The sequence below is a fragment of the Trichosporon asahii genome (assembly GCF_000293215.1).
Source record: "Trichosporon asahii var. asahii CBS 2479 unplaced genomic scaffold scaffold00071, whole genome shotgun sequence".
Lineage (NCBI taxonomy): Eukaryota > Fungi > Basidiomycota > Tremellomycetes > Trichosporonales > Trichosporonaceae > Trichosporon > Trichosporon asahii.
In genome coordinates this window covers 149,494-170,917 of record NW_014040854.1, presented here as the reverse complement: position 1 = coordinate 170,917, position 21,424 = coordinate 149,494, and the positions used below count along the sequence as shown (strand labels likewise).

The window sequence follows — 21,424 nt, the reverse complement described above, 5'->3', positions numbered from 1 at the left end:
TGAACTGCCGTCCGAATCTGCCCGAGCTGTACCAGAAGCAGGTGGACCTGGCATCGGAGCTGCAGGTCGACTTTGCCCGGCTGTGGACGCAGTGCCAGCGCTGCCAAGGGTCTTTGCATCAGGTGAAGGGTTTCGAGGAGTTTGTTTTGCTAACTGCAGGACGTCATTTGCACCTCAGCGGATTGTCCTATTTTCTATCGTCGCACAGCGCGTCAGAAGGAGGTGACAGCGGCGAACGCCCAGCTGGACCGGTTTAATGCGGAACTTGCGTGGTGAAGAAGGTCTGTTTTGTAACATAGCTGCATATGTACACAATGTCAACGCTCATCACACCATGGAAATGCTCTCGAATCCGGACCTCCCAAATCTAATCCAACCGGTGTTGCCACAGTCATTCACAGCGACCACAAGGGCGCGGTCACCGTTGCGGAGCACGCCCATCGGGTTCGGATTACGCTTGGATGGTGCAGGTTGCAGCCCTAATGACACCAGCACCCGCTGGAAGAAAGAGCGATGCTGGCCGTCTGCGGGACGCGGTTGCGTATTCGGCTTGTTGTACTGGGGTCCGACGCGATTGGCGGGGCCAGTCGGCTCATCAGGAAGTATGTTGAAGACTTCGTCGAGCTGCCCCAGGGTAGGGAACGGAGTATCACGAGATCTGCGAAATGAGCACCACACACGAAGCTCGGACTCACTCTACTACTGCCACGGTATACTCGGGCTTCTGTCGATAAAGCCCCTCTGCACTACCCTTGTCCCAGCTGTTCTTACTCCACGTTGTTGCGGGCTTCCATACGTGATAGAACGGAAGGTAAGGGTTACGGACGAGGCTGTCGTATACGGAGGCCTCCTCAAACACTGGCCGCAGGGGTACTGGGTTCTGATGACCTGCTGGAATGCAACGAAGGGAAGTGAATAGCGAAACTAAGCGTGAGCATTTTCACAGCGGACTACTCACAGTAAGTCTGGCCATGCCAATTATGAAGGCCAGTGGTTACAAGCGGCCGTGCGAGCGCGAGCCCGATGCGAGTCACAAGGTGGACGGGGAAAAGGGCGCCGTCGAATACTGTTCGGGCGATACGCGCCAAAGCTGCACCAGCCGTCCGGACAGAAAGTCCCAAAGAGCCCCCAGGAGGTTTTGACAGCGAATATTCCGGCGTCAGGAAGTAAGAGGGAATGAAGCGCCTCACTCGCTGGACGGTGTAGCCCAATCTCCGCAGGTATGCAAAGGCCTCGTAGTCAGCACTCGGATAACACTGCGAAGCTTACCTGATACCGTTGCCATGTCAAGCCGTCCATTCCCATGAAAGCGCCGTACACCTCCATAACGCTCATTTCTACGGCTCCCTTGATGCCGAACTCTTCGTCACTCCAGGCTCCGATGCCCTCCTCCTCCTCCTCGCGAGCATTGGCCGGGGCACGACCGTTCCAGATTTGAAGCGATCCTCTCTCCGTAAGATAGATTGCTTCCTCAGGTAGCAAGTGAACCCGAGCGGCGGTCTTGCCGCCACCGCCACAGGTCGAACGGACGGAGATGCCCATTGTGTCGAGAACATGGCCACGAGCAACGACCAGCCGGGGGTATGGAGATTGAGGTGTGATGATCGCGTGTGAGAGAGACTTGCTGAGGAACAGTTAGTGAAAGGCATCGTGAGCCACGCACGAAGACATTCCGCGCACTCCTTGGAGCGCATCGAAGAGGGCTTGGCGACTATTTTGCAGCATCATTTCCTGCAGGTTGACAGTTTCCTGTAAGGGCTCGAAATCTTTCTCACCCCGCTTCGGAATGGTGATTTTTGGCCGTTGGACCTCTGCCCCATCGACAATCTCAGATGGAGCGAGCTGAATTTTGCTGAAGCTATTAGCATAGCCTGTAGTCACAGCATACCTTGCAAAGCCTTGGATGAACGCAACGTCGAGGCGCACGTCGTCCTCATCGTCGCCTTCCTCCCCAGCGCCGGCGGGCGGCTGGTTGCCGACGGTTCCCTTTGGCTTAGGTAGACTAGAAGTTGTGGCACTGGTCGGAACTGCAGCCATGATGTTAGATGCTGGAGAGTGTGTTCGTGACAAAAGCTGTTATTTGTGAGGATTCGAAAGTGACATTTGGGACCGGGGCCCCACGTCGGGATAGTTCCGTGCAAAGAGCTAGATGTTACAGAATTCATAGCTGGTCTTGTCTATAAGGAGAGTGTATGTGTAAGTGTCCCGTAAGGTTTAGCCCTTGTAACTCATGGCCTCACGGTCGTCGGCATTAAGACGAGCCCACTCAAGGCAGAGCCTGTAGAGATAGATCTCCATGTCGAGTTTGCGGCCGATTTTAAACATCCATTCGCGACCGGCTTCGGCAATCTTGCGAAGCTCAGCGTCAGTGTCGAGCTTGTGGGTGTGGTGTCCCGCCGACTGGAACTGATCTCTTGTGGCATTCGCCGCGTTCAGCATGGACGGCGTGGCGCCAGAGAAGTAGGCGTAGATGTTGTAAATCTCATTGTACGCTTGGGACACCGGGATGTAGTGAAGCCACGGCTGGATCCACTCGGACATGTACTCGGTGTAGACTGTTGTCTTCATGACGGCGCTCTTTGACTTGAGTAGGGCAGGGAAACGAGCAGAGTAGCCCATGCCATCAAGGTCGATTAGGTACTTGTGGCTCCAGTTCTCACCCAGTGGAACGGCGTCGGCGAAGCGGTGATCCTTGCGCATGCGGTCGCAGCCGCCAGGGTACTGCACGCATCCGACAGCCCTGGTGAACGCCACGTCCATAATCTCTTTGTTAAGTTCAGCGAGGGGAACGGGAGCCGAAATGAAGTTGTCGGTGCCGGGCGGGTCCGCGAAAACGATTGTCTTGTTGGTGTTGGAATGGTCCGATGCCATCTTGATCAGGCGATGGCGCTGGTACTGAGGGAGGTAGCCCGGGGGCGAAGAACCACCTCCGGTAGTTGCACCGCGCCAAAAGATGTCGTCAGACTTTTCTTCCCAGGGCACTTCCATGTCATCGACGTCCTTGGGCTCGTGTAACCACCACCAACCGTAAGCGTACAGCTTCGTCGGGAAGTAGTAATAATGACTGGGAATCAAGATGTCGCCGAACCCTGATCCCTTGGCGGGCGAGAACATTGGATAAAGAGCGTGGATAGTGCGCCAGTCAGAAAAGAAGTGACCTTGATTGTAGTGAGCCCATGGGCGGTCGCAAAAGTCAAACTTGTCGTCGACATCCTTGGCGAAAATGAAGTCGTCGTCCACAACATCTGTGGATACGCCAGCCTTAGCTAGACGCGAAATAGGAACTTGGCTCTCCTTCAAATGGGCGTGCAGCGAGCTAAAGAGTCGTCGAGCCTGGGACGTAGGGTCGCAGGTCCTGCGGTATGCTTCCCAAACGCTGCCGTCGGCGCGCCAGTCGGGGATGAAGTCACCTCCGAGAACGTGCTTGATTCCTTCTGGAAACGTCAGCTCACAACTCCGCATAGGCAGGCTCACTGGAAGTGTCGGCAGTCAAGTTGTGATATCGCTGCTCCTCCCACGGAACAAGAATACGACCCTCGGCCTTCTCATTGATGGGGAAGTCCATGTTCGGCAACTTGTTCTGGAACTTTGCGAGCATCGTGCTAAAACCAACAGCGCGAGCGCCGACCTCTGAATCGACGAAACCCTTTGAGACATCGATGAGTCGGGTCGTGCCATTCTCAATGCGCACCAAGTCGACGGAAGGAAGGTAACCGACATCAATGCAACGCTGCCTGATCTCGGCACCGGTGAAGCGCCAAAAGGGCTCGAGGTCGTTGACTAACTGGTCATACTCATCGACCATGATAGCCTTGTGCTCCTTGGCAAACTCCCACCAGTCGTCGAATCCTTTGGGCGGGTCGCGCTTGTATCGGCGGCGGTACTCGGCCACGGCCTCGCGGAGGGTCTTCGACTGACTCTTGACCTTGCGTTCAAACGCCTCCTGGGCGTCGGCCATCAGCTTAGGAATTGGATGCTGGATCGGAGGATGGGGTGCGTTCGCCTTGCCCCTCAGGAAGGTCGAGCGGAGGACGGATGACGAGGCGGTCGTCCATCGCCGTGTCGTGGAAAGCGAGCTTGGGAAGAGGACGTGCAGAAGCACGATGAGGGCGACAAACCCGCCTGCGACAGCAGCGACGCGGCCTCTCGGAGAGAGACTCTTAAACTGCCGCATTGTGTGTGCGTGTGTTGGGGAGAGGCAACACAAGTCGGCAGGAAAATTGTGATGTGGAAGAGGAGAGGAACTGAACTTACAACGGGACATGTGCACGGGAGTACCCCAGTCTAAGGGCACGACGCGCGCGGACTCAACCCTGATCGACAGGCGAGGCACGGAAGGTGGCCACCAATGTTGGGCTGGCTCTCACCTCGACTTTGTCTACCAGTTCTCCATACCCGCAATGCATCACTCACACCAGTTAACTGGTGTGATGCACCGGCACTACTGGATGCGGCTGTGAAACTCTGAATGCTCTGAATGAAGGAGAGTGACGAGAGGGCGCCCGGAAAACTGACTGAACTTTTCACGTGGGAGTCATTCAATCTGGGCGGCGACGGCTCCTCGACACTGAACTGTTGCAGAGGATGCACTCACGGATGCAGAGAGAGTGAAAAGCTGTGCGAGGATCGCGAGGAGAGGTAAGACTGAGGATAGCTGCGACTTGCGAGGGTAGCGCAGCCAATTCCATGGAGTCCCGCCTCCCCATCCTACATCTCGACCGACATCGTGTGGTGAGCTTACTCCCTGTGAAACGGTAATCCCTGCGCATGCACACTACTGGATTCTGGCAAGCCATGCCCGGTTGTCGGATTGTCAAGTAACACGCATGGCATTCACGTGACAAAACAGCCGAGATTCCGATCGACTCGGATAACGTCCGTCTTTCGACCGATCGACCGAAATAAAAGAGCCAACCGTGGTGTAGCTATTTCTCAATCAAAAGCTCAACAAACGCCATGTTCATGCTCCAGCTTGCCGCCAGGCGGAGACTGCCCCACTTTGCGCGCACCTACGCGACGACATCGACTCCCCAGACGCTCGTCGAGAAGATTGTGCAAAAATATGCGGTCGACCTCCCCGCTGGCACCAAGGTTAGGTCGGGCGACTATGTCATGATTCGCCCAGAGCATGTGTATGTGTGAGGCAAATGTCGAGGCTGATCGGTAGCATGACGCACGACAACACTGGTCCCGTCATCTCCAAGTTCCTCTCGCTCGACTGCTCCAAGCTCGATAACCCGCGTCAGCCAGTGTACGCTCTTGACCACGACGTTCAAAACAAGTCTGAGACCAACATCAAGAAGTATAAGAGGATCGAGGCGTTTGCCAAGGAGCATGGTGTCGACTTTTACCCCGCCGGTCGTGGTATTGGCCACCAGATTGTCGTGGAGGAGGGCTACGCCTGGCCCGGCAAGATGGTCGTTGCCAGTGACAGTCACAGCAACCACTACGGAGGTGTCGGATGCCTCGGTACCGCCATTGTGCGTACCGATGCCGCGTGAGTTTCCTTCCGGTAGAGCATATCTAACATGCAGCGGTATCTGGGCGACCGGCAAGTTCTGGTGGCAGATTCCTCGCGTCATTTCGGTCTCGCTTGATGGCAAGCTGCCGCAGGGTGTCACCGGTAAGGACGTCATTGTCGCGCTCGCGGGACTCTTCAATGAGGACCAGGTTCTGAACGCCGCCATTGAATTCACTGGAGACGGCATCAAGCACCTTGCTATCGATGAGCGTCTGACAATCGCCAATATGACGACCGAGTGGGGCGCTGTCGCTGGTGTCTTCCCTGTCGACGAGAAACTCATCGACTGGTACCGCGGCCAAATCCGCAAGGCCGAACTTCGCAAGTTTTCGTCACCTTCAATTCCGTCAACTCAGAACACTGATGTTCACCCCCGCATGAACGAAAGCCGCCTGCAGAAGAGCTTGCAGGAGCAGCTTTCCGCCGATCCCGGCGCTCACTACGCATCGCGTTTGTCGCTGGACCTCTCCACGCTCGTTCCCCACATCTCGGGCCCTAACTCGGTCAAAGTCGCCACGGCTCTCCCCAAGTTCCTCGAGGAGCCAGTCAAGATCAACAAGGCGTACCTTGTCTCTTGCACGAACTCGCGAGCGTCTGACATCGCTGCCGCAGCTGATGTTCTCCGTGGCAAGAAGATTGCTCCCGGTGTTGAGTTTTACATTGCCGCTGCTTCCAGCCGCGTCCAGCAGGATGCCGAGGCTGCGGGCGACTGGCAAGCCTTGATCGATGCTGGAGCTAAGACCCTTCCGGCTGGTTGCGGACCCTGCATCGGTCTCGGTGTCGGCCTTCTCGAGAAGGGTGAGGTCGGTATCAGTGCCACGAACCGCAATTACAAGGGACGCATGGGGTCCCCTGATGCTCTTGCCTACCTCGCCTCGCCCGCCGTTGTCGCCGCGTCGGCAGCTAAGGGCTACATCTGTGGCCCCGACTCACTGGATCTCAACGCGCTTCCCAAGTACGACGTTCCCAGATTCGCGATTGAGGAGACGCCTGCCCAGCCCGTGCAGCCTGCCGAGACCGGTGCTGAACCCGAGCCTCTGCTGGAGGGATTCCCCGAGTACTTTGAGGGCCAGCTCGTCTTCGCCCCCCAGGACAACTTGACGACCGATGGCATGTACCCCGGCAAGTACACTTATCAGGACGACATCACCCCTGAGCGTCAAGCTGAGGTTGTCATGGAGAACTACGACCCCGACTTTGCCGCCACGATCCGAGGCCTTCGCAAGGACTCCCCGACGCCTGTACTTCTCTCTGGCTATAACTTTGGAACCGGTTCTTCGCGTGAGCAGGCCGCTACTGCGATCAAGAACGCTGGCATGCCGCTCGTTATCTGCGGTTCGTTCGGCGACATCTTCAAGCGCAACAGCATCAACAACGGACTTATTTGTGTTGAGGCCCCCGAGCTCATCGAGGACCTCACTGCGCGCTTTGCTCAGGGAGGCGCGCGAGGAAAGGGTGGCAAGAACGGCGAGCTGACTGTAATCCCGGAGGGCTGGAAGGTCAAGGTCGACACTCGCCGAGGAGGTGTCACTGTCACAATGGGTGACGAGGGCGAGAAGTACTACCCCTCGGCCCGCGTGGGTCGCAGTGTTCAGGAACTCTGGGTAAATGGAGGTCTCGAGGGCTTTATCAGAGCATCTCTCTAGATTTAATAGCGCTGCATGCAATATGGGCATTCGCATAGATTCCTGATCGTTTTTCCGAGATTTGCCCGGCCTCCACCCAACATGTCCGTTTCTGGTGTCATCCTGTCTTCAGCATCACACCATGCCTCGCAACCTGCCGGACGACTTTCCCGACCTCCCGTCATTTGACGCTCGAGACTTCGAGCCACCCGCTTGGGCAAAGCAGACTTATCAGAGGAAGGGGCCTAGCTCAGAGGATGGAGCTTTTCCCGCTGGTGGCGAGGACGACGTTGACGAGTGGTCGGGACCAGGATCGCCGAAGGAAGCAGGAGTTGAGCTCGAGGCTCCTGGAACATTTCGCTTCACAACGGAAGAGTTAAAGGTGGGATTCAAGCATGGTAGTCAGCTGACAGATGCAGAATCTCCTCCAGCGCGGTCTGTCGTTGAAAAACACCGGCAACAAGCACTTTACTGCCAACCCGCAACGGCTAGATGAGGCGCGGAAGAGCTACCTCGCTGCCATCGACACACTTCCAAGTTGTCCACGACCTGAAAAGACGAAGTCCAAGGTGGAGACGAGTGGTCTGGCGGAGATAACAGATGAAGAGGCTGCGCAGATTGACGCCGAGCGACTGCAACCGAAAGACACGGAGAGGGACAACGTGGAAGCAGATGTCCGTGAATGTACAAAGGCTGTTTGGGGCAATCTTGCGGCTGTCTACTTGGCAGAGAAGGAGTATAGACAGGCAGTCGAGGCTTGCAACTCTGGTGAGTGATTGTCGTACAATCCACCTGACGACAGCGCTCGAGATCGACCCTGCTTATCTGAAAGCGTTCCACCGACGCGCGCAGGCGAACGAGAACATCGGTTCGTGGTCGTCATTGTCATCGGCGCAGGAGGGTACGTCGCTGTCGTTTAGCTGTCACTGACGCTGCAGATTATCAGACGCTCGTGAAAGTTCTGCCGGCACATTCGCCCCAGCTGCCTGCCGCTCGGAAGGCGCTCACGTCTCTCCCCAGTAGAATTGCCGTGCAGCAGGAGAAGGAGAAGAATGAAATGATGGACAAGCTCAAGGAGCTTGGGAACGGTCTCCTGGGCAAATTTGGCTTGAGTACCGACATGTTCAAGTTTGATCAACAGCCAGGCGGTGGTTACAATATGCGATTCCAGAGCTGATAGTGTATACATGTAGAATATAAAGATATATGCTGTCTAGCGGCGGTCACCTCCGTATACTAACGTACCGAGACCGTATCTAATCGCGAACGCGAGCGCAGTGCTCGAAAGTTGGATTGCGCCAATGATCAGACACAGAGTCTGCTCCCGCATGGGACCAAAGTGAACAAGGACCCAGTTGATCAGGGTGAGGTTCGTCGCCGACACGATGACTTCGTGCTTGTCTGCGGGCGCGCGCTGGAGTGTCGTGAGACCGAGAAGCTCTAGGAGCTGCAATGTGATACGTGTCTTCAGCGACGCGGGCGAGTCGAATACGGTCAGCGACGGGGATAGGAGGCCAGTTTCCGCATCGTACCTGCTGGGTCAACGCTGTTGCTCAAAATCCTGGACTCACTGTGGCAAACGGTGGCGTGGACAGGGAACGATGCGGAACAGCTGGGGGCATGACAATACGAAGTTGAAGATCTGCGGCATGAAGAAAAGGATGAGCGTCTTGGCGAAATGGCCCTGCATGGCAACAGCAGAAAAGGCCATGCCTGTGAAGTAACAGAGCGTGTCGCCAGGGAAGGCACGAGCCGGAAACCAGTTGTGGTAGAGAAAGCCAGCGCAGACGCCGATAAGAGGAAGCATGAAGTAGAGACTCATCAAATGCCTCTTCACAACCTCACCCGCAGCCCAATCGAGCAACCTGCCCTCTTCCGGGATACCGGCGCCAATGAGACGCAGGAGGCGCGTCGACCAGATCGGCAGAAAGAGTAGGTCGTTCAAGGCAACAGACATGGCGATCAGCATAGCCTGCATGGTCTCCACACCGTTGATACCCGCCAAGATGTTGATCGCGTTTGTCGTGAACGTAGGCAGCATAAGCAGATAAACGTAATAGAGGAAGCCTCCGTTGTTAGCTTCGCAGGGACTGAATGACCCACCAAGATCTACAACCATATTTCCTGCCCAGCCTGGCAAGCCCAGCGACGTCAGTAGCTTGCCGGCGCTGGCAGGAAGGACAACCGATGTCAGCCCGCCTTCCGAGTAGTACACGAGCAGCATCGGGATCGCAGCGATCAGGGGAATCGGCAGTTTGTGCCGCCAGCGGATGTCGAACAGGTCATCGAGGAACCCCAGGAGTGTTGCAGTGAACAGTGACAAGAGGGATGACAGAAACAAGTTAAGCTGTGTCGCGTCAGTGCAGGTCCGTAGAGTGTAGCCTCACCTCCCCGCGCGGGAACACTTCACGCCCGACACTGGACGTGTTCGCAGAATGGAACAGATGCGAGAACGGAAACGGAATGAAGAGCATCATGAGCCCTATGTACAGCGAGGCGCAGGGGAGACCCAGGCTTTCGGGACTGTCGTGTCAGCAAGCGCTACATGTTTGTACTCACATCCATGGTCCCGATGTTCGCCCTCCTGGCTTGAGTAAATCGCGTCCCTTCAAGCCCCTGTTGAGAAAGGCGTCCGCTACCCGAGGGACTATGAGGATTGCTCCGACGAACGCCAGCAGGGCGAAGCCAATGCTCGCTTGCAGTGCTGGGATCGCAGGCTGAGGAGGAAGAGGAATCCTGTTCGTGATGTCTTCGGGTAAAAAGATTGGCAGCAGTGGGTGGACAATGAGTGTGAGTGATATCGGTATCAGCGTCGATAGCAGCAGCACAGGCGGGCTCCGACCGAGCCTTTCGGCTTGAGCCTTGTGCGTTGTGCTTGCCATGACGTGAAAGGTTGAGGAAACACGAAATCGGAAGTGACAACTCAAAGTGGAGGCACCAACGTGGCTTGACGCGCGTCGGCGATCGGCGACATGAGTTCCAACTCGCACATCAATGCCTCCATGCCACATCGCGCAGGAGTGCGCAGGAATAGTGCTGCGAGGTGAGTCGGAGTGGTAGGGGAAGCGAGGGTGGTCCGAACAGCGTGGCAAGCGCTGCAACGAAAGTGCGGCGCCGCTGTGAGCCGGCCCCGTCTGAAGCCTCCGCTTTGACACTCACCGCTACTTTGCGACCCAGACATGCGCCACGCGCATGTCACGCAGCACTTCCACAGTGTACATCCCATTACAGTCAGAACTAGAAACGAAGCGCGATACGCACCTAGAGCACTGAAGATAGTGAGAGCACCGAGCGCCGAAGGAGTCTTTGGACTATTTGGTCACGTGCTGTCGTTAAGGCGGCCATGACCGACTCGGATGTGACTTAACCGCTAGGAGCGAGACGTGAAGTGTTCTGCACCACTCCCTTCTCAACCCAGCATGATTACGCTGACAATTGTGAGTGTTCTGGAGGTACTGAAGCTGACCTGACAGGTGCGACACGGTGAATCCACTGGTAAGACCAACCCGAAATCGCAACTGAAGCTGTAGATAACTTGCGCCCGGTGTGGGCTGGATGGTCGGATGCTCCTCTTTCAAATCATGGTACGCTCCATTGAAAGCCTGGCCTCTGACGCGACAGGAATGAACGTAAGTGGCTTTGGCTGTCACAGCCTAATGCTCAGCAAGCCAAAGCTTTGGGTGCATCGCTGGTGAACGAGCCTATCGATGCCATTTTCACGTCGGATCTGAAACGTGCGCACTGGACGGTGGGTGCTTGTGGTTGAATATAAGCGCTAACGGGCGCAGGGTCAGCAGATCCAGAAACAGAACAGTGGCTCTCCCTCCTTGAAGACCGACCCCGGACTTCGAGAACAGTACTTTGGCAAAGGTGAGCTGCCGATCAGCTCACGCTGACCGCAAGCCGAGGGTCAGCCGTTCGGCACGAGCCGGGGCAACGGCTTCTTCAGAGAGTCGGGCCGCGTCTTCAGGTTCCCAGAGGGCGAGTCTTTGGAGGACGTGCGCGATCGTGCCAACGAAGCGTGAGTGATCCTACCGAGCGTTTCTAACGTCTAGAGTCGCCAAGTACATAGAGCCTGCACTCCGGGAGCATTATGGCCACCCTGCTGCGGCTTACCATATCGTAGTTGTCGCGCACGGCATCTTCAACTACGAGCTCATGGGCGCTTTGCTGGTTCGCCGACCTGAAGGCATTGAGAAGAACTGGACATATAGAGGAATGACGAATGTGAGTGACAGTCTTCGCAATCGACTGATGTGCAGACGGGGTGGAACCGCTACGAGATAGGGTACATCGGAGAGATGTCGCCACACCGTATCGCACTCGCCCAGCTGCCTACTCTACCTCCGCTGGAAGTCGACACTATGGCCCTTGACGTGACGACTCACCTGGAGGGAGTCAAGAGACAACGAGGTGGAATTGGCTCGGCCGGTTTCGACGCCAAGCAACAATCCATCAAGAAATTCCTCAGTGGAGCTCAGGAATGAGTGATGCATGCTACATGTGATAGCGTCTATTCGTCTAAGTCTCCCTCTCCCTGGAGAATGCTCTCTAACCGGCGGCTGTTGAAATCTTCACGTAAAGCGGCGATGACGATCTCCAGCCGCTCGCCCTCCACAATATCTCTAATACCGTTGAAGCTCTGGCCGATGCGGTGGTCGGTGACGCGGTCCTGCGGGAAATTGTACGTCCGCACCTTGTCGCTGCGGTTCGCGCTCTTGACCTGGCTCTGACGAGCGGCTCGTCGGGCCTCTACCTCTTCCTGGTGCTTTCTCTCACTGAGGCGCGCACGCAGAATTTCCCATGCCCAAGCTCGGTTCTGGTGCTGGCTTCTAGAGTCCTGCATGGACACTGTGATCCCAGTGGGCAAGTGTGTTAAACGGATCGCAGACTCTGTCTTGTTGACATGCTGTCCCCCGGCACCTCCAGCTCGCATAACATCTGTTCGAACGTCCTTCGGATCCACGAGCGGCGCCTCCGGCTTGTCGGGGTAAATAGGATTGACGATGACCGTGATTGTACTCGTATGCACACGGCCCTGCGATTCGGTCGCAGGAACTCGTTGGACACGGTGCACACCCTTTTCCCACTGGAAACTGCCGTACACCTCGTTGTTCTCCTCACTGTATGGCGCTGGCTCGATCTTGACTGTGGTTTCGCGAACCCCGATATCGTCTGGGCCTTTCGTCTCGCTGATCGTCTCAACCTTCCAGCCACGCTGGTTCGCGTAACGTGTGTAGGCTCTGACCATTTCCATGGCAAAGAGAGCTGACTCGGAGCCTCCGACGCCGGCGTTGATCGAAATCATCACTGGAAGCTCGGCCACTTCAGGCGTTGGGAGGAGCAGCTCGGGTAGTGGTTCGAGAGCCTCGTCCAAGCTGGCCAGCAACTCTTCCTTTTCGGCAGCGAACATTTCTCGAATTGTCTCATCTGGATCAGAGAGATGCGGCTCGATTTCCAGGATCGACTAGACTGTCAGCTGAAAAAACAAATGAGCACGTACTCTGCGGACATTCTCATACCGTCTATAGGCGTCCGCCAGGGGGCCGAGATCTTTCATGACTTTTGAGCGCTCCTTCTGCTCTTGCACAGTCGTTCCAGGCGTCTACGGTCAGCACCGTCACCCTACAGCACGTCTTACGTCCTGCGCGGTCTGGAACTGGTCCACGCGGCTTTTCACTGCTTCGAGCAGCTTGGCGTTCGCGGCTTCTTCATCGGTCAACCATTTCGGGGAGGTGCTGGCATACAGTCGAAGGCTGTGCGATAGCCGCAGTGTATGAGTCGCACGTAAGCTGCCTATTGTGGAGCTGGCGAGCACCCGGAACATGGTGCGATGAGTGAATCGAGTCGATATTATCAATGATGAGGTGACGAGTGATTTTTCCGAAATCCTCTTGGCTTAATTAACCGTGGGCACCGAAAGTTGGATTGCCTCCACACCATTCACCATCCACCATGCCCTTCACTCGCGAGCAGGTTCACAACTTTGCTGCTGGCCCCAGCCCACTGCCTACCCCCGTTCTGGAGGAGGCTGCCAAGGGTCTGATCAACTACGACGGAACTGGCATGGGTGTCTGCGAGCTGTCGCACCGTGGGAAAGAGTTCAAGACTATTATCGAGGGTGCTGAAGGTACGTTTCACGACCTGGAGTCATGACTAACGCCAGCCAACCTCCGCACCCTCCTCGGCGTTCCCGACAACTACTCGATTCTCTTCGCCCAGGGCGGTGGTACAACCCAGTTCGCCTCGGTTTTCCTTAATCTGCTCGCCTACCGCCGCCTCCAACATGCAGGTGACGTCGACTACAAGCCCCCCAAGGTCGATTATGTCGTGACCGGCTCCTGGTCCTCTAAAGCGTATGCCGAGGCCCAGCGTCTCGCTACTCACCCCTCCCCGAATGCTCCACCTTTCGCGGACGTGCGCCTCGCGGCCACAACCAAGCCCCAGAAGTTTACCACCCTTCCCAAAGCCGAGGACTACGACTTCTCGCCTGACGCTGCATATGTCTACTATTGTGAGAACGAAACGATCAACGGCATCGAGTTCCCGCCTGCCGGTTCCGACTCGCCGTACGCCTTCCCTTTCGACAAGGTCCCCAAGGACGTTCCGATCGTTGCTGATTACTCATCTTCCTTCATCTCCCGTGCCATTCCGCAGATCGAGCGCCATGGCATCATCTACGCTGGTGCTCAAAAGAACCTCGGCCCATCAGGTGTCACTATCGTCATTGTTCGGAACGACCTCCTCGTCGACACCACTGAGGCTATGAAGCTTGGTGGCATTCCCGTCGTGCCGATCCAGAGCGAGTACAAGATCCTCGCCGATAACAAGAGCCTGTACAACACGCCCCCCGTCTTCCCAATCTATGTCTCCGCCCTCGTCCTCAAGTACCTTATTGCTGAGCGCGGCGGAATCGAGGGCCTCGCCAAGACCAATGGCGAGAAGGCCGCGCTTTTGTACAAGACCCTCGACGAGGCCGAGGCCAAGGGTGCCGTCAAGTGTGTCGTTCGCGAGAAGGACGCCCGCAGCTGGATGAATGTCACGTTCGAAATCATTGGCGACGGCAAAGAAAAGGAGTTCCTCGATGGTGCCGAGAAGCAGGGCTTCCGCCAGATCAAGGGCCACCGCTCGGTCGGCGGCATCCGCCTGTCTCTCTATAATGCAGTCTCGCTCGAGTCTGTCAAGGCCGCGTGCGAGTACATCTCGCGGTTCGCTGCTTCCTGTTCATCTTAGTTTCATAGAACCATGCATGTTTCCGGGTATCATTCTGACTTTACGGTTGGACGGAAGCAAATTGATACACGGACGGACGATACCGAGATAGCGTCAACGTCACGACCTCGATCACTCATTCACCTATCTACCATGTCGTCGTCAGGACCGCCGTCCACCAGCGGGCCAAACCCGCCCCTGTACTCTTACAGCACGAACACGTCGACTAGCACCGTCTCCCAGGTTCCCCGCTCTTTGATCGACTCACGGGGCTCCCCCCGGCCACAGAGCGGGCTCGGACAGCAGCAGCCTCTCCTTCCTCCGGCTGGCGCGAACATACTGGAGCGCCCGCTGAACAAGACAAAAGGTGCAGAGGTTTCTCTTTCGGCATGGTCTTTTCTGTTTGCCGAGATCGTGGCGTACAGCCAGTCTAGAGTAGACAGTGTGGCTGACCTGGAGAAGAGGTGAGCTTCCGCCCTTCGCAGATGTTGACTCTTCAGGTTGACAGCGCTTGGGTATGAGGCCGGGACCAGGATTCTAGCGCTGCTCCTGTTGCGGAACGCCCAATCCTCTAGCATGAAGGTGTGCGCTATCTATACGGCAAGACTAACTGGCAGGATCCGCGAAGAGAGCACCGTCTAATTCCTATCCTGCAATTCGTGCATACACAAGTGTACAAGTACGCCTTTGGCCGGCCAGCCGATGGCCTGGAGCGCAGCGTTGAGGGCGAGGATGAATGTAGGCTTGAAGGGTTTTCGCCGCTTACCCCAGACATGATTACGATGAACCAGCCGCCTCTGACGCAGCACATTTCCATCCCGAAAGACATGTCGCAGCTGAGCTGCGAGGCTTTCACAGCCGGAATTGTCGAAGGAGTGTTGGACGGGCTCGACGTCGTGAGTGACAAGCGCAGGAACGTTTGCTGATCGTCTAGCCGGCCCGAGTCACAGCGCACACCGTGTCGACAGATCAGTACCCGCAGCGCACGGTGATTCTGGTGAAGCTCGACCAGCGTGTCATGGATCGGGAAGCAGGCATGACCAAGTAGTATGAATGCATTGTAGTATTAATGACGGATGAGAGATGCAATGAAGGAAATCAAACTGATCGTGACAGCCCCAGCGACTGCCCCTACCGCGGCCGCAGCGGCGAGGTCGCGCTCTGCCGAAGGTGGCGCCAACTTGTCAAGCGAATCGGTAGACCATGCAAACGCCTCGGAACCATATGGCACAGTTGAAAGATGAGGTTCGAGGGTGTGAATCGGTGAGGGCGAGATGTGATTTACACCGTCTTCCTTCGGTGACACCTCGCTATTCACAGCCGCAACGGGCGCCGCAGCGAGGACAGAAGAGGAAACCGGCTCGAGACTTCCAACTCGATCCGATAGCGTCTGGAGTTGGCTATCGACCTTTGTCATCATACCTGTCATGCGCTCTTCAAGGCCCTCGACCAGTCGCTTGCGCTTCCACGGTTCCACAAAGGCGATGGCACCGACAAAAACAATCAAGTTTGCGCCGAGCACGACGAGGCTTGCCCAGGTCGACACGCTCCGAATCTTATCGCTCCACACTTGCTCTTCGTGATACCGCTCGAGAATCGACTGCATCAAGGCCGTGAACGCCGTATCGACAGCAAGCTCGGCCTCCTTCAACTGTTGTGATGTCGTTTCGACCGCATTCTTGGAGGCGTGATCCGACCGCACCAACTGCGTGAAATGCGCGACGTCGTGGTCCGACCAGGTGTGCTTGCGCTCCAGCAAGGCTTGCACGTCTTGCTGCGTTTTCGACAATGTCGCAACGGCCGTCTCGTAGGCCACCTTGGCTTCGCGAACGTTCTTACGCTTACCCTCGATCTCCCGTTCTGGGGTCAGCGCGACGTCTGCAGTGAGTGACGCACCTCTGCTCTTGACAGCCTCCTTCAGCAGCTCGATCTCGCGGTAGCCGGTAACTTCGTTCACGCGCAATCCCAGCAAAGAGAAGTTCTTATCTGCTTGCTGCGCCAGCTCCCGACTCTTCTTGTCCAGGGCCGTCTTCCACTCCGCAAGGCGCTTCTTGAATTCTTCAGTCGAAATGGACGGCATTGACAGCGACGCCGAGGGTGCGGTAGCCGTGGCCGTGGCAGTTGCTGCGGCAGTGGCTTCGGCAACAGAGACAGGGTCCGCCCATGTCACTGCACTGCCCGAGTCCTCTTCTTTTCTCCGATCAAGCAAATCGAACGGCTTCACCTTGCGCTCTGCCTGCTTTTGGAGCTGCTCCTCCTCCTTCTGCAGGTCCTTCTCTTTCTGCAACTGATCCCGCTGCTGCTTCAACAACTCTTGTAGGACTGCAGAGTGTGTCGAAACGTTACCCGCTAACGCTGTCGCTGAGGGCTCCGTCGATCGCGACCCCGATGGTCGCTGCTCTGGCGGCCGCTCATCCCGCGCAGGAAAATCTGGAATACTATCGACTGAACTCGCAGAACGGGTAGGCTCAGGTGGCGAGGGCGGTTCTAGAGGCAAGACGCTGTCATCGCTGGTTGAACGCTCCAGAGGATCGGGCTTGAACGCATCGTGGTGGGAGAACCGGCTGGCGAAGGTCGGCTGACGGCGGAAGGCAGAAATTGGGCGAGGAGCCGGCCACAACCGATGGGACTGTCGTAGCAGGACCATCGCATGTGGCCCCGAAGTGGGGTGTCGGCAAGTCGGTATGGGAGAGTATTGTGTTGTGCAGTGCGACCAAGGTCCACTTGTCCGAGTTTCGGAGTCGACCTCCACCTTGAGCACCAACAATCCGCACAGACCTTTCCAGTGCCCACCACGTGGAAAGAATGCGGTGGCAGCGGGGTGGCATGCCTAATCCGTCCGACAAACGGATAGGCGCGGGCCAATTCAGATGTGTTTCGAGTGCAGTGGAAAGTGCGATCTGGACCACTGCGCACCACTGGAGTACCCTTCCATTGGTCTGTCGACATCACGATCGGTCGCAAAGGTGATCACAGAAAGAAGCAAGTTTGCTTCATGTGGGTTCCTGAACGCAGCGTGCGCGTCTTTTGGCTCCATTGACTACTCATCAGTTGAACCGCGGCCCGAGCCATGGGACATTGCATGGCGCAGCGCGAATCTGGCTGCGTCCGGCTTTAGCGTGAGTGCCTTCGAGCTCGCTCCCCAGACATGCCGGAAACACGTAGCTCGCAGGCACATAGACATAGACCACTGTGGCCGGCGCCCAGCATAGAACTCGGCGGCAGTGACTAGGCTGCGCAGGCGCGTCTGGGTTCTTGGAATAACTGGACAGGGTCATCAGGTTGCCGCGGGTTATGAACAATAGAGAAGCGGCAGCGGTGAATTCCGATTGACGCTCGGCGGGCGGTGCCGGACAACGCGGACGGGGACGATGCTGAGTAGCTTAGCACTCTGAGGTAACCTTGAGCGATTGGCAGCTGAGAGGCCATGAGAGGCAAGATGTGCCAGCCTTGGCGGGTCATGGAATATGATCAGGACAAAACAGGGTTGAGGCGTAATCCTAAACCTGACTCGGCAGTGCTTAGTCCTTTCACGCACGACCACGCATGGCCACGCACTGCGACGCCCACGGCGCGGCGGCCACGGCCATACTCACGCCGGTGGCCCGAGCGGTTTCATTGCCGGCCGCCATTGGTTTAGAGCGTCGCCGTCGCCGTTTTAGAACAGGACGGGGTTCCAAGGTAAGCACGTCGAGTGTCCCAAATGGGAAGGGGGTCCAGGGTTCCTGGACCTTTTTTCGCTGGGAGAACCCTGAGATTCCTGCCGGCCCCTGAGGGCTCGGCGCGTAGTAGTGCTTGGGCGACCTGTCCATCTGGCGGCCAAGGCATGGCGCTGTGGTAGGTCAGGAGAGTGCCTTATGTGCCGAGGCGCGTCCCTGTGTCCCATCCGACTCATGGGCGACACGTCGCGCCCCTTTTCCTCTCTGCGCCCTCTCGCAGTGTGCGTGGTGCCTGTGTCACGTCGGTTCGCCCATCCCGCGTAACGTCACCTTCCTAGAGCAGCACCTTGACCACCCACCCGTTGCACCCCGTTGCTCCTTACGGGGCGCTCTCGCAGACTGCAGACACTGGCCGCTCAACGGACAGGGCCAAACGCGCTCAGACTCACCACACACACACACACACCACCCGCTCCTCCCCTCACACTAGTCTTTTGGGCCTCTGCGTTCTCATTTCTCTTCCTTTCTCTCCATCATAGCCTAGTTCACTCTTTTATTCTCCCTCTCCTTACCTCTCTCCTCCTCCCTCCCTCCCTCTCCGCCATCTGCCGACTCCCGACTGCGGGTTTTTGATCCTCTTCGACAACTTCGACAGGCGGCACACACTCTTTTACGCTCTCCCCGCCCTCTCACAGCGACAAAACAGGCCTGGCGCTTTACTGTCGTTACTCATCTCGAATCTCTGAATCTCTACGCCCCCTCATCTTGAATTGTAGCTTGCTGCTTGAACAACACAATGCGTTTCACCACCACCTTCGCTCTCCTTGCCGCCCTCGCTTCGGCCACCCAGGCCACTGCTGCCGAGGGCCGCTACGCCCGCCGCTTCGGCCGCATCGTCGCCCGCGACAACGCGACCGAGAGCGCCGAGCCCTCTGCCGTGTCCGCGGCTTCTTCTGCCTTCAACTCGGCCGAGCCTACTTCGTCTGACGCCCCCTACTCGGGTGAGCCCACCTCGACCGAGAGCGCCGTCTCTTCGTCGGCCACTTCCACCGAGGCCGCTTCCTCGGAGGCTTCTGCTACCTCTTCCGAGGAGCAGTCTAGCTCGCAGTCGGCTGAGGGACCTGTTGTCACTGGTGACGACTGGATCTCTGCCGACGCGTCGGACAACTCGACTGTTGCCGAGAACGCTACCCTCCCCGCTCAGAACGCGACCGTTCCCACCGAGAACACGACTGTCATTGACAACTCGACTGCTCCTATTGAGAATGCGACCGTTTCCGACAACTCGACCGCCCCTGCCGAGAACGCGACTGTCTCGGACAACTCGACCGTCGCTGACAACTCCATCAACGCTACTATCCCCGAGGGTGGAGCTGCCGGTAACGCGACCTCCTCTCCGGTCCCCACTCCCTCCGCCTCTAGTGCCCCCGAGGAGGAGGAGGAGTGTGACGAGGAGGAGGAGGAGGAGGAGGCCCAGCAGTCGCAGGCTCCCGCTTCCTCGACTGTCCCCTCGTCTGCCGAGCCTGCCGCCACCTCTTCGTCTGCCTCGACCCCTGCTTCTTCCTCCGAACCCCAGCACGATGACGAGGATGATGAGTACGCCGACTACCCCTGGTGCGACGAGATCGACGACGACGAGCCCGCTGCTTCGCAGCCCTCTTCGACTGGCTCGGTTGACACTGGTGCCAAGGACAACCACAGCGCCAACGTCTACCAGGAGGACAACCAGAACCAGGGCGGCTCTGGCGGCTCCAGCGGCAGCGACAACCAGGCTGGCCAGAACTCTGCCACGCCTTCTGATGACAGCAACGCTGCTGCCCCCACTTCTGCCCCTACCGACGCCCCCGCCTCTCCCGCTAGCCCCGACGCCGAGCCCACTTGCGACGGTGAGGTTGTCACCGTTACCGTCACCGTGACTGCTGGCGCTGCCCCCACTGCCGACTCCGGTTCCGGCAACCAGGGTGGTGTGGTCGACCAGGCCACTCAGTCTGCCCCTGCTCCTGCGGCCACCTCGTCTGCTGCTGCTGCTCAGCCTCCTGCGGCTGAGGATGACGACGAGTACGAGGACTGTGATGAGGAGGACGACGAGGAGTGGGAGCAGGACGATGAGGAGGACGAGGATTGCGAGGAGGAGGACGAGACCGCCCCCGCTCCTTCTGCTGCTCAGTCCACTGTCGCCCAGTCTGCCCAGGCTTCGTCCACTCCTTCGTCCGCTGTGAACTCTGCCGAGCCCTCCGCGACCGAGAGCGCTTCTGCCGTAGAGTCTGGTGAGCCTTCCGCCTCTGCCAGTGCCACCGAGGCCTCTTCTTCTGCTGCCGAGTCTGGTGAGCCTTCGTCTGCCGCCAACTCAGCCGAGCCCACCTCCGCCGAGAGCTCTTCTGCTATCGAATCTGCTGAGGCTTCGTCCACCGCCAACTCTGCCGAGCCTACCTCTGCTGAGAGCTCGTCGGCCGCTGAGTCTGCTGAGGCTTCGTCTACTTCGGCCACTGACTCGTCCGAGCCTTCTGCTACCCCTACCGGCTCCGAGGAGGCTGCCCCCACTTCTGCTGAGGAGCAGAAGCCTGAGGGTGAGGCTACCTCCGCTGCCGAGGAGAGCGCCGAGGCTACCCCTAGCGCCGAGGAGGAGATTGTCGCCACCGCCCCCGCTCGTCGCCGCGCCATTTTCTGGCGTGGATAAGCTGTAACGATTAACGCTTAACGACCTTGGGGCTCTGTGTTATAAAGGCCATGCCCGTTTTTACTTCCGGTCTGCATTAGCACTCTTGGACTATCTTCCAAACTTTAGATACCCGCACTCCAGCGGCTGGCCGCTGATGCATTACTTTCTTAACGATGTTACACAACCTTTTCATACAACTGGAGAATACGATCTTTAGCCGCAGGCAGATCTGCAAGCATTGACGGCTGGAATCAGTGATTGTCACCTGGGAACACTTACTGTCGCCGCCACGCAGGTCGGCCATGGACATGAAACCGCCGCCGCCGCCGCCGTTGCCGCTCCCGCCGCCCCGAGGACCGGTGCCTCCCAGACGGGCACCACCGCTTCCGAAGCGGTTGGTGTTTGATGGACGCGCGGCCGAGCCATTGTTGCTGCTCGTGTGGTCGAGAATCGTCGAGTTGGGGTTCAGGAATGGCTGCCGTCAGTCTGGGGGAAGAAGCAAAGAACTCACGGTGAACAGCGTGTCGATGAACAGCCACCCAACCTCAGCAAGATCGGACACTGCATCTGCGATCCGCTTCGTTAGAGGGGGTGCGGTCAGCTGCCCCGTCGATGACACGTACGTCGTCTTCTCTGGAGGTGCCATCGTGGTTGGGAAGCATCACGAAGAGTAAGTTGTCAATAGCGGCCCACAGGTGGGGGCGTGGCGACGGGACCAAATGATGTCACGTTGCCGATCATTTCGAAA

At 57.6% G+C, this 21,424-nt stretch overlaps 10 protein-coding genes across 10 annotated transcripts; 5 read left to right on the top strand and 5 right to left on the bottom strand.

Moving 5' to 3' along the window:
* Positions 1–327: 327 nt before the first annotated feature.
* Positions 328–2,037, bottom strand: A1Q1_04927 (uncharacterized protein; the record flags this gene model as incomplete). Its single annotated transcript, XM_014321734.1, has 5 exons — positions 328–658; positions 717–888; positions 959–1,193; positions 1,270–1,624; positions 1,664–2,037. The coding sequence occupies 5 exons, from the start codon at positions 2,035–2,037 to the stop codon at positions 328–330; spliced, it is 1,467 nt and encodes a 488-aa protein (XP_014177209.1).
* Positions 2,038–2,214: 177 nt separating this feature from the next.
* Positions 2,215–4,174, bottom strand: A1Q1_04926 (capsular associated protein; the record flags this gene model as incomplete). Its single annotated transcript, XM_014321733.1, has 2 exons — positions 2,215–3,434; positions 3,475–4,174. 2 exons carry the CDS (start codon positions 4,172–4,174, stop codon positions 2,215–2,217), a joined length of 1,920 nt encoding a protein of 639 aa, XP_014177208.1.
* Positions 4,175–4,956: 782 nt separating this feature from the next.
* Positions 4,957–7,167, top strand: A1Q1_04925 (homoaconitate hydratase; the record flags this gene model as incomplete). The annotated part of the gene is made up of 3 exons (XM_014321732.1): positions 4,957–5,096; positions 5,168–5,497; positions 5,535–7,167. 3 exons carry the CDS (start codon positions 4,957–4,959, stop codon positions 7,165–7,167), a joined length of 2,103 nt encoding a protein of 700 aa, XP_014177207.1.
* A 121-nt stretch (positions 7,168–7,288) lies between these two features.
* On the top strand, positions 7,289–8,323 carry A1Q1_04924 (uncharacterized protein; the record flags this gene model as incomplete). The annotated part of the gene is made up of 4 exons (XM_014321731.1): positions 7,289–7,528; positions 7,578–7,914; positions 7,979–8,014; positions 8,085–8,323. 4 exons carry the CDS (start codon positions 7,289–7,291, stop codon positions 8,321–8,323), a joined length of 852 nt encoding a protein of 283 aa, XP_014177206.1.
* Positions 8,324–8,359: 36 nt separating this feature from the next.
* Positions 8,360–9,370, bottom strand: A1Q1_04923 (uncharacterized protein; the record flags this gene model as incomplete). The annotated part of the gene is made up of 2 exons (XM_014321730.1): positions 8,360–8,678; positions 8,718–9,370. The coding sequence occupies 2 exons, from the start codon at positions 9,368–9,370 to the stop codon at positions 8,360–8,362; spliced, it is 972 nt and encodes a 323-aa protein (XP_014177205.1).
* Positions 9,371–10,727: 1,357 nt separating this feature from the next.
* A1Q1_04922 (uncharacterized protein) lies at positions 10,728–11,633 on the top strand (the record flags this gene model as incomplete). Its single annotated transcript, XM_014321729.1, has 6 exons — positions 10,728–10,730; positions 10,799–10,880; positions 10,935–11,016; positions 11,061–11,167; positions 11,219–11,373; positions 11,430–11,633. 6 exons carry the CDS (start codon positions 10,728–10,730, stop codon positions 11,631–11,633), a joined length of 633 nt encoding a protein of 210 aa, XP_014177204.1.
* Positions 11,634–11,659: 26 nt separating this feature from the next.
* On the bottom strand, positions 11,660–12,973 carry A1Q1_04921 (uncharacterized protein; the record flags this gene model as incomplete). Its single annotated transcript, XM_014321728.1, has 2 exons — positions 11,660–12,613; positions 12,788–12,973. 2 exons carry the CDS (start codon positions 12,971–12,973, stop codon positions 11,660–11,662), a joined length of 1,140 nt encoding a protein of 379 aa, XP_014177203.1.
* A 128-nt stretch (positions 12,974–13,101) lies between these two features.
* Positions 13,102–14,379, top strand: A1Q1_04920 (phosphoserine transaminase; the record flags this gene model as incomplete). The annotated part of the gene is made up of 2 exons (XM_014321727.1): positions 13,102–13,237; positions 13,313–14,379. 2 exons carry the CDS (start codon positions 13,102–13,104, stop codon positions 14,377–14,379), a joined length of 1,203 nt encoding a protein of 400 aa, XP_014177202.1.
* Positions 14,380–15,424: 1,045 nt separating this feature from the next.
* On the bottom strand, positions 15,425–17,005 carry A1Q1_04919 (inner membrane protein; the record flags this gene model as incomplete). The annotated part of the gene is made up of 1 exon (XM_014321726.1): positions 15,425–17,005. The coding sequence occupies one exon, from the start codon at positions 17,003–17,005 to the stop codon at positions 15,425–15,427; it is 1,581 nt and encodes a 526-aa protein (XP_014177201.1).
* A 1,808-nt stretch (positions 17,006–18,813) lies between these two features.
* Positions 18,814–20,694, top strand: A1Q1_04918 (uncharacterized protein; the record flags this gene model as incomplete). Its single annotated transcript, XM_014321725.1, has 1 exon — positions 18,814–20,694. The coding sequence occupies one exon, from the start codon at positions 18,814–18,816 to the stop codon at positions 20,692–20,694; it is 1,881 nt and encodes a 626-aa protein (XP_014177200.1).
* Between the last annotated feature and the right edge of the window lie 730 nt (positions 20,695–21,424).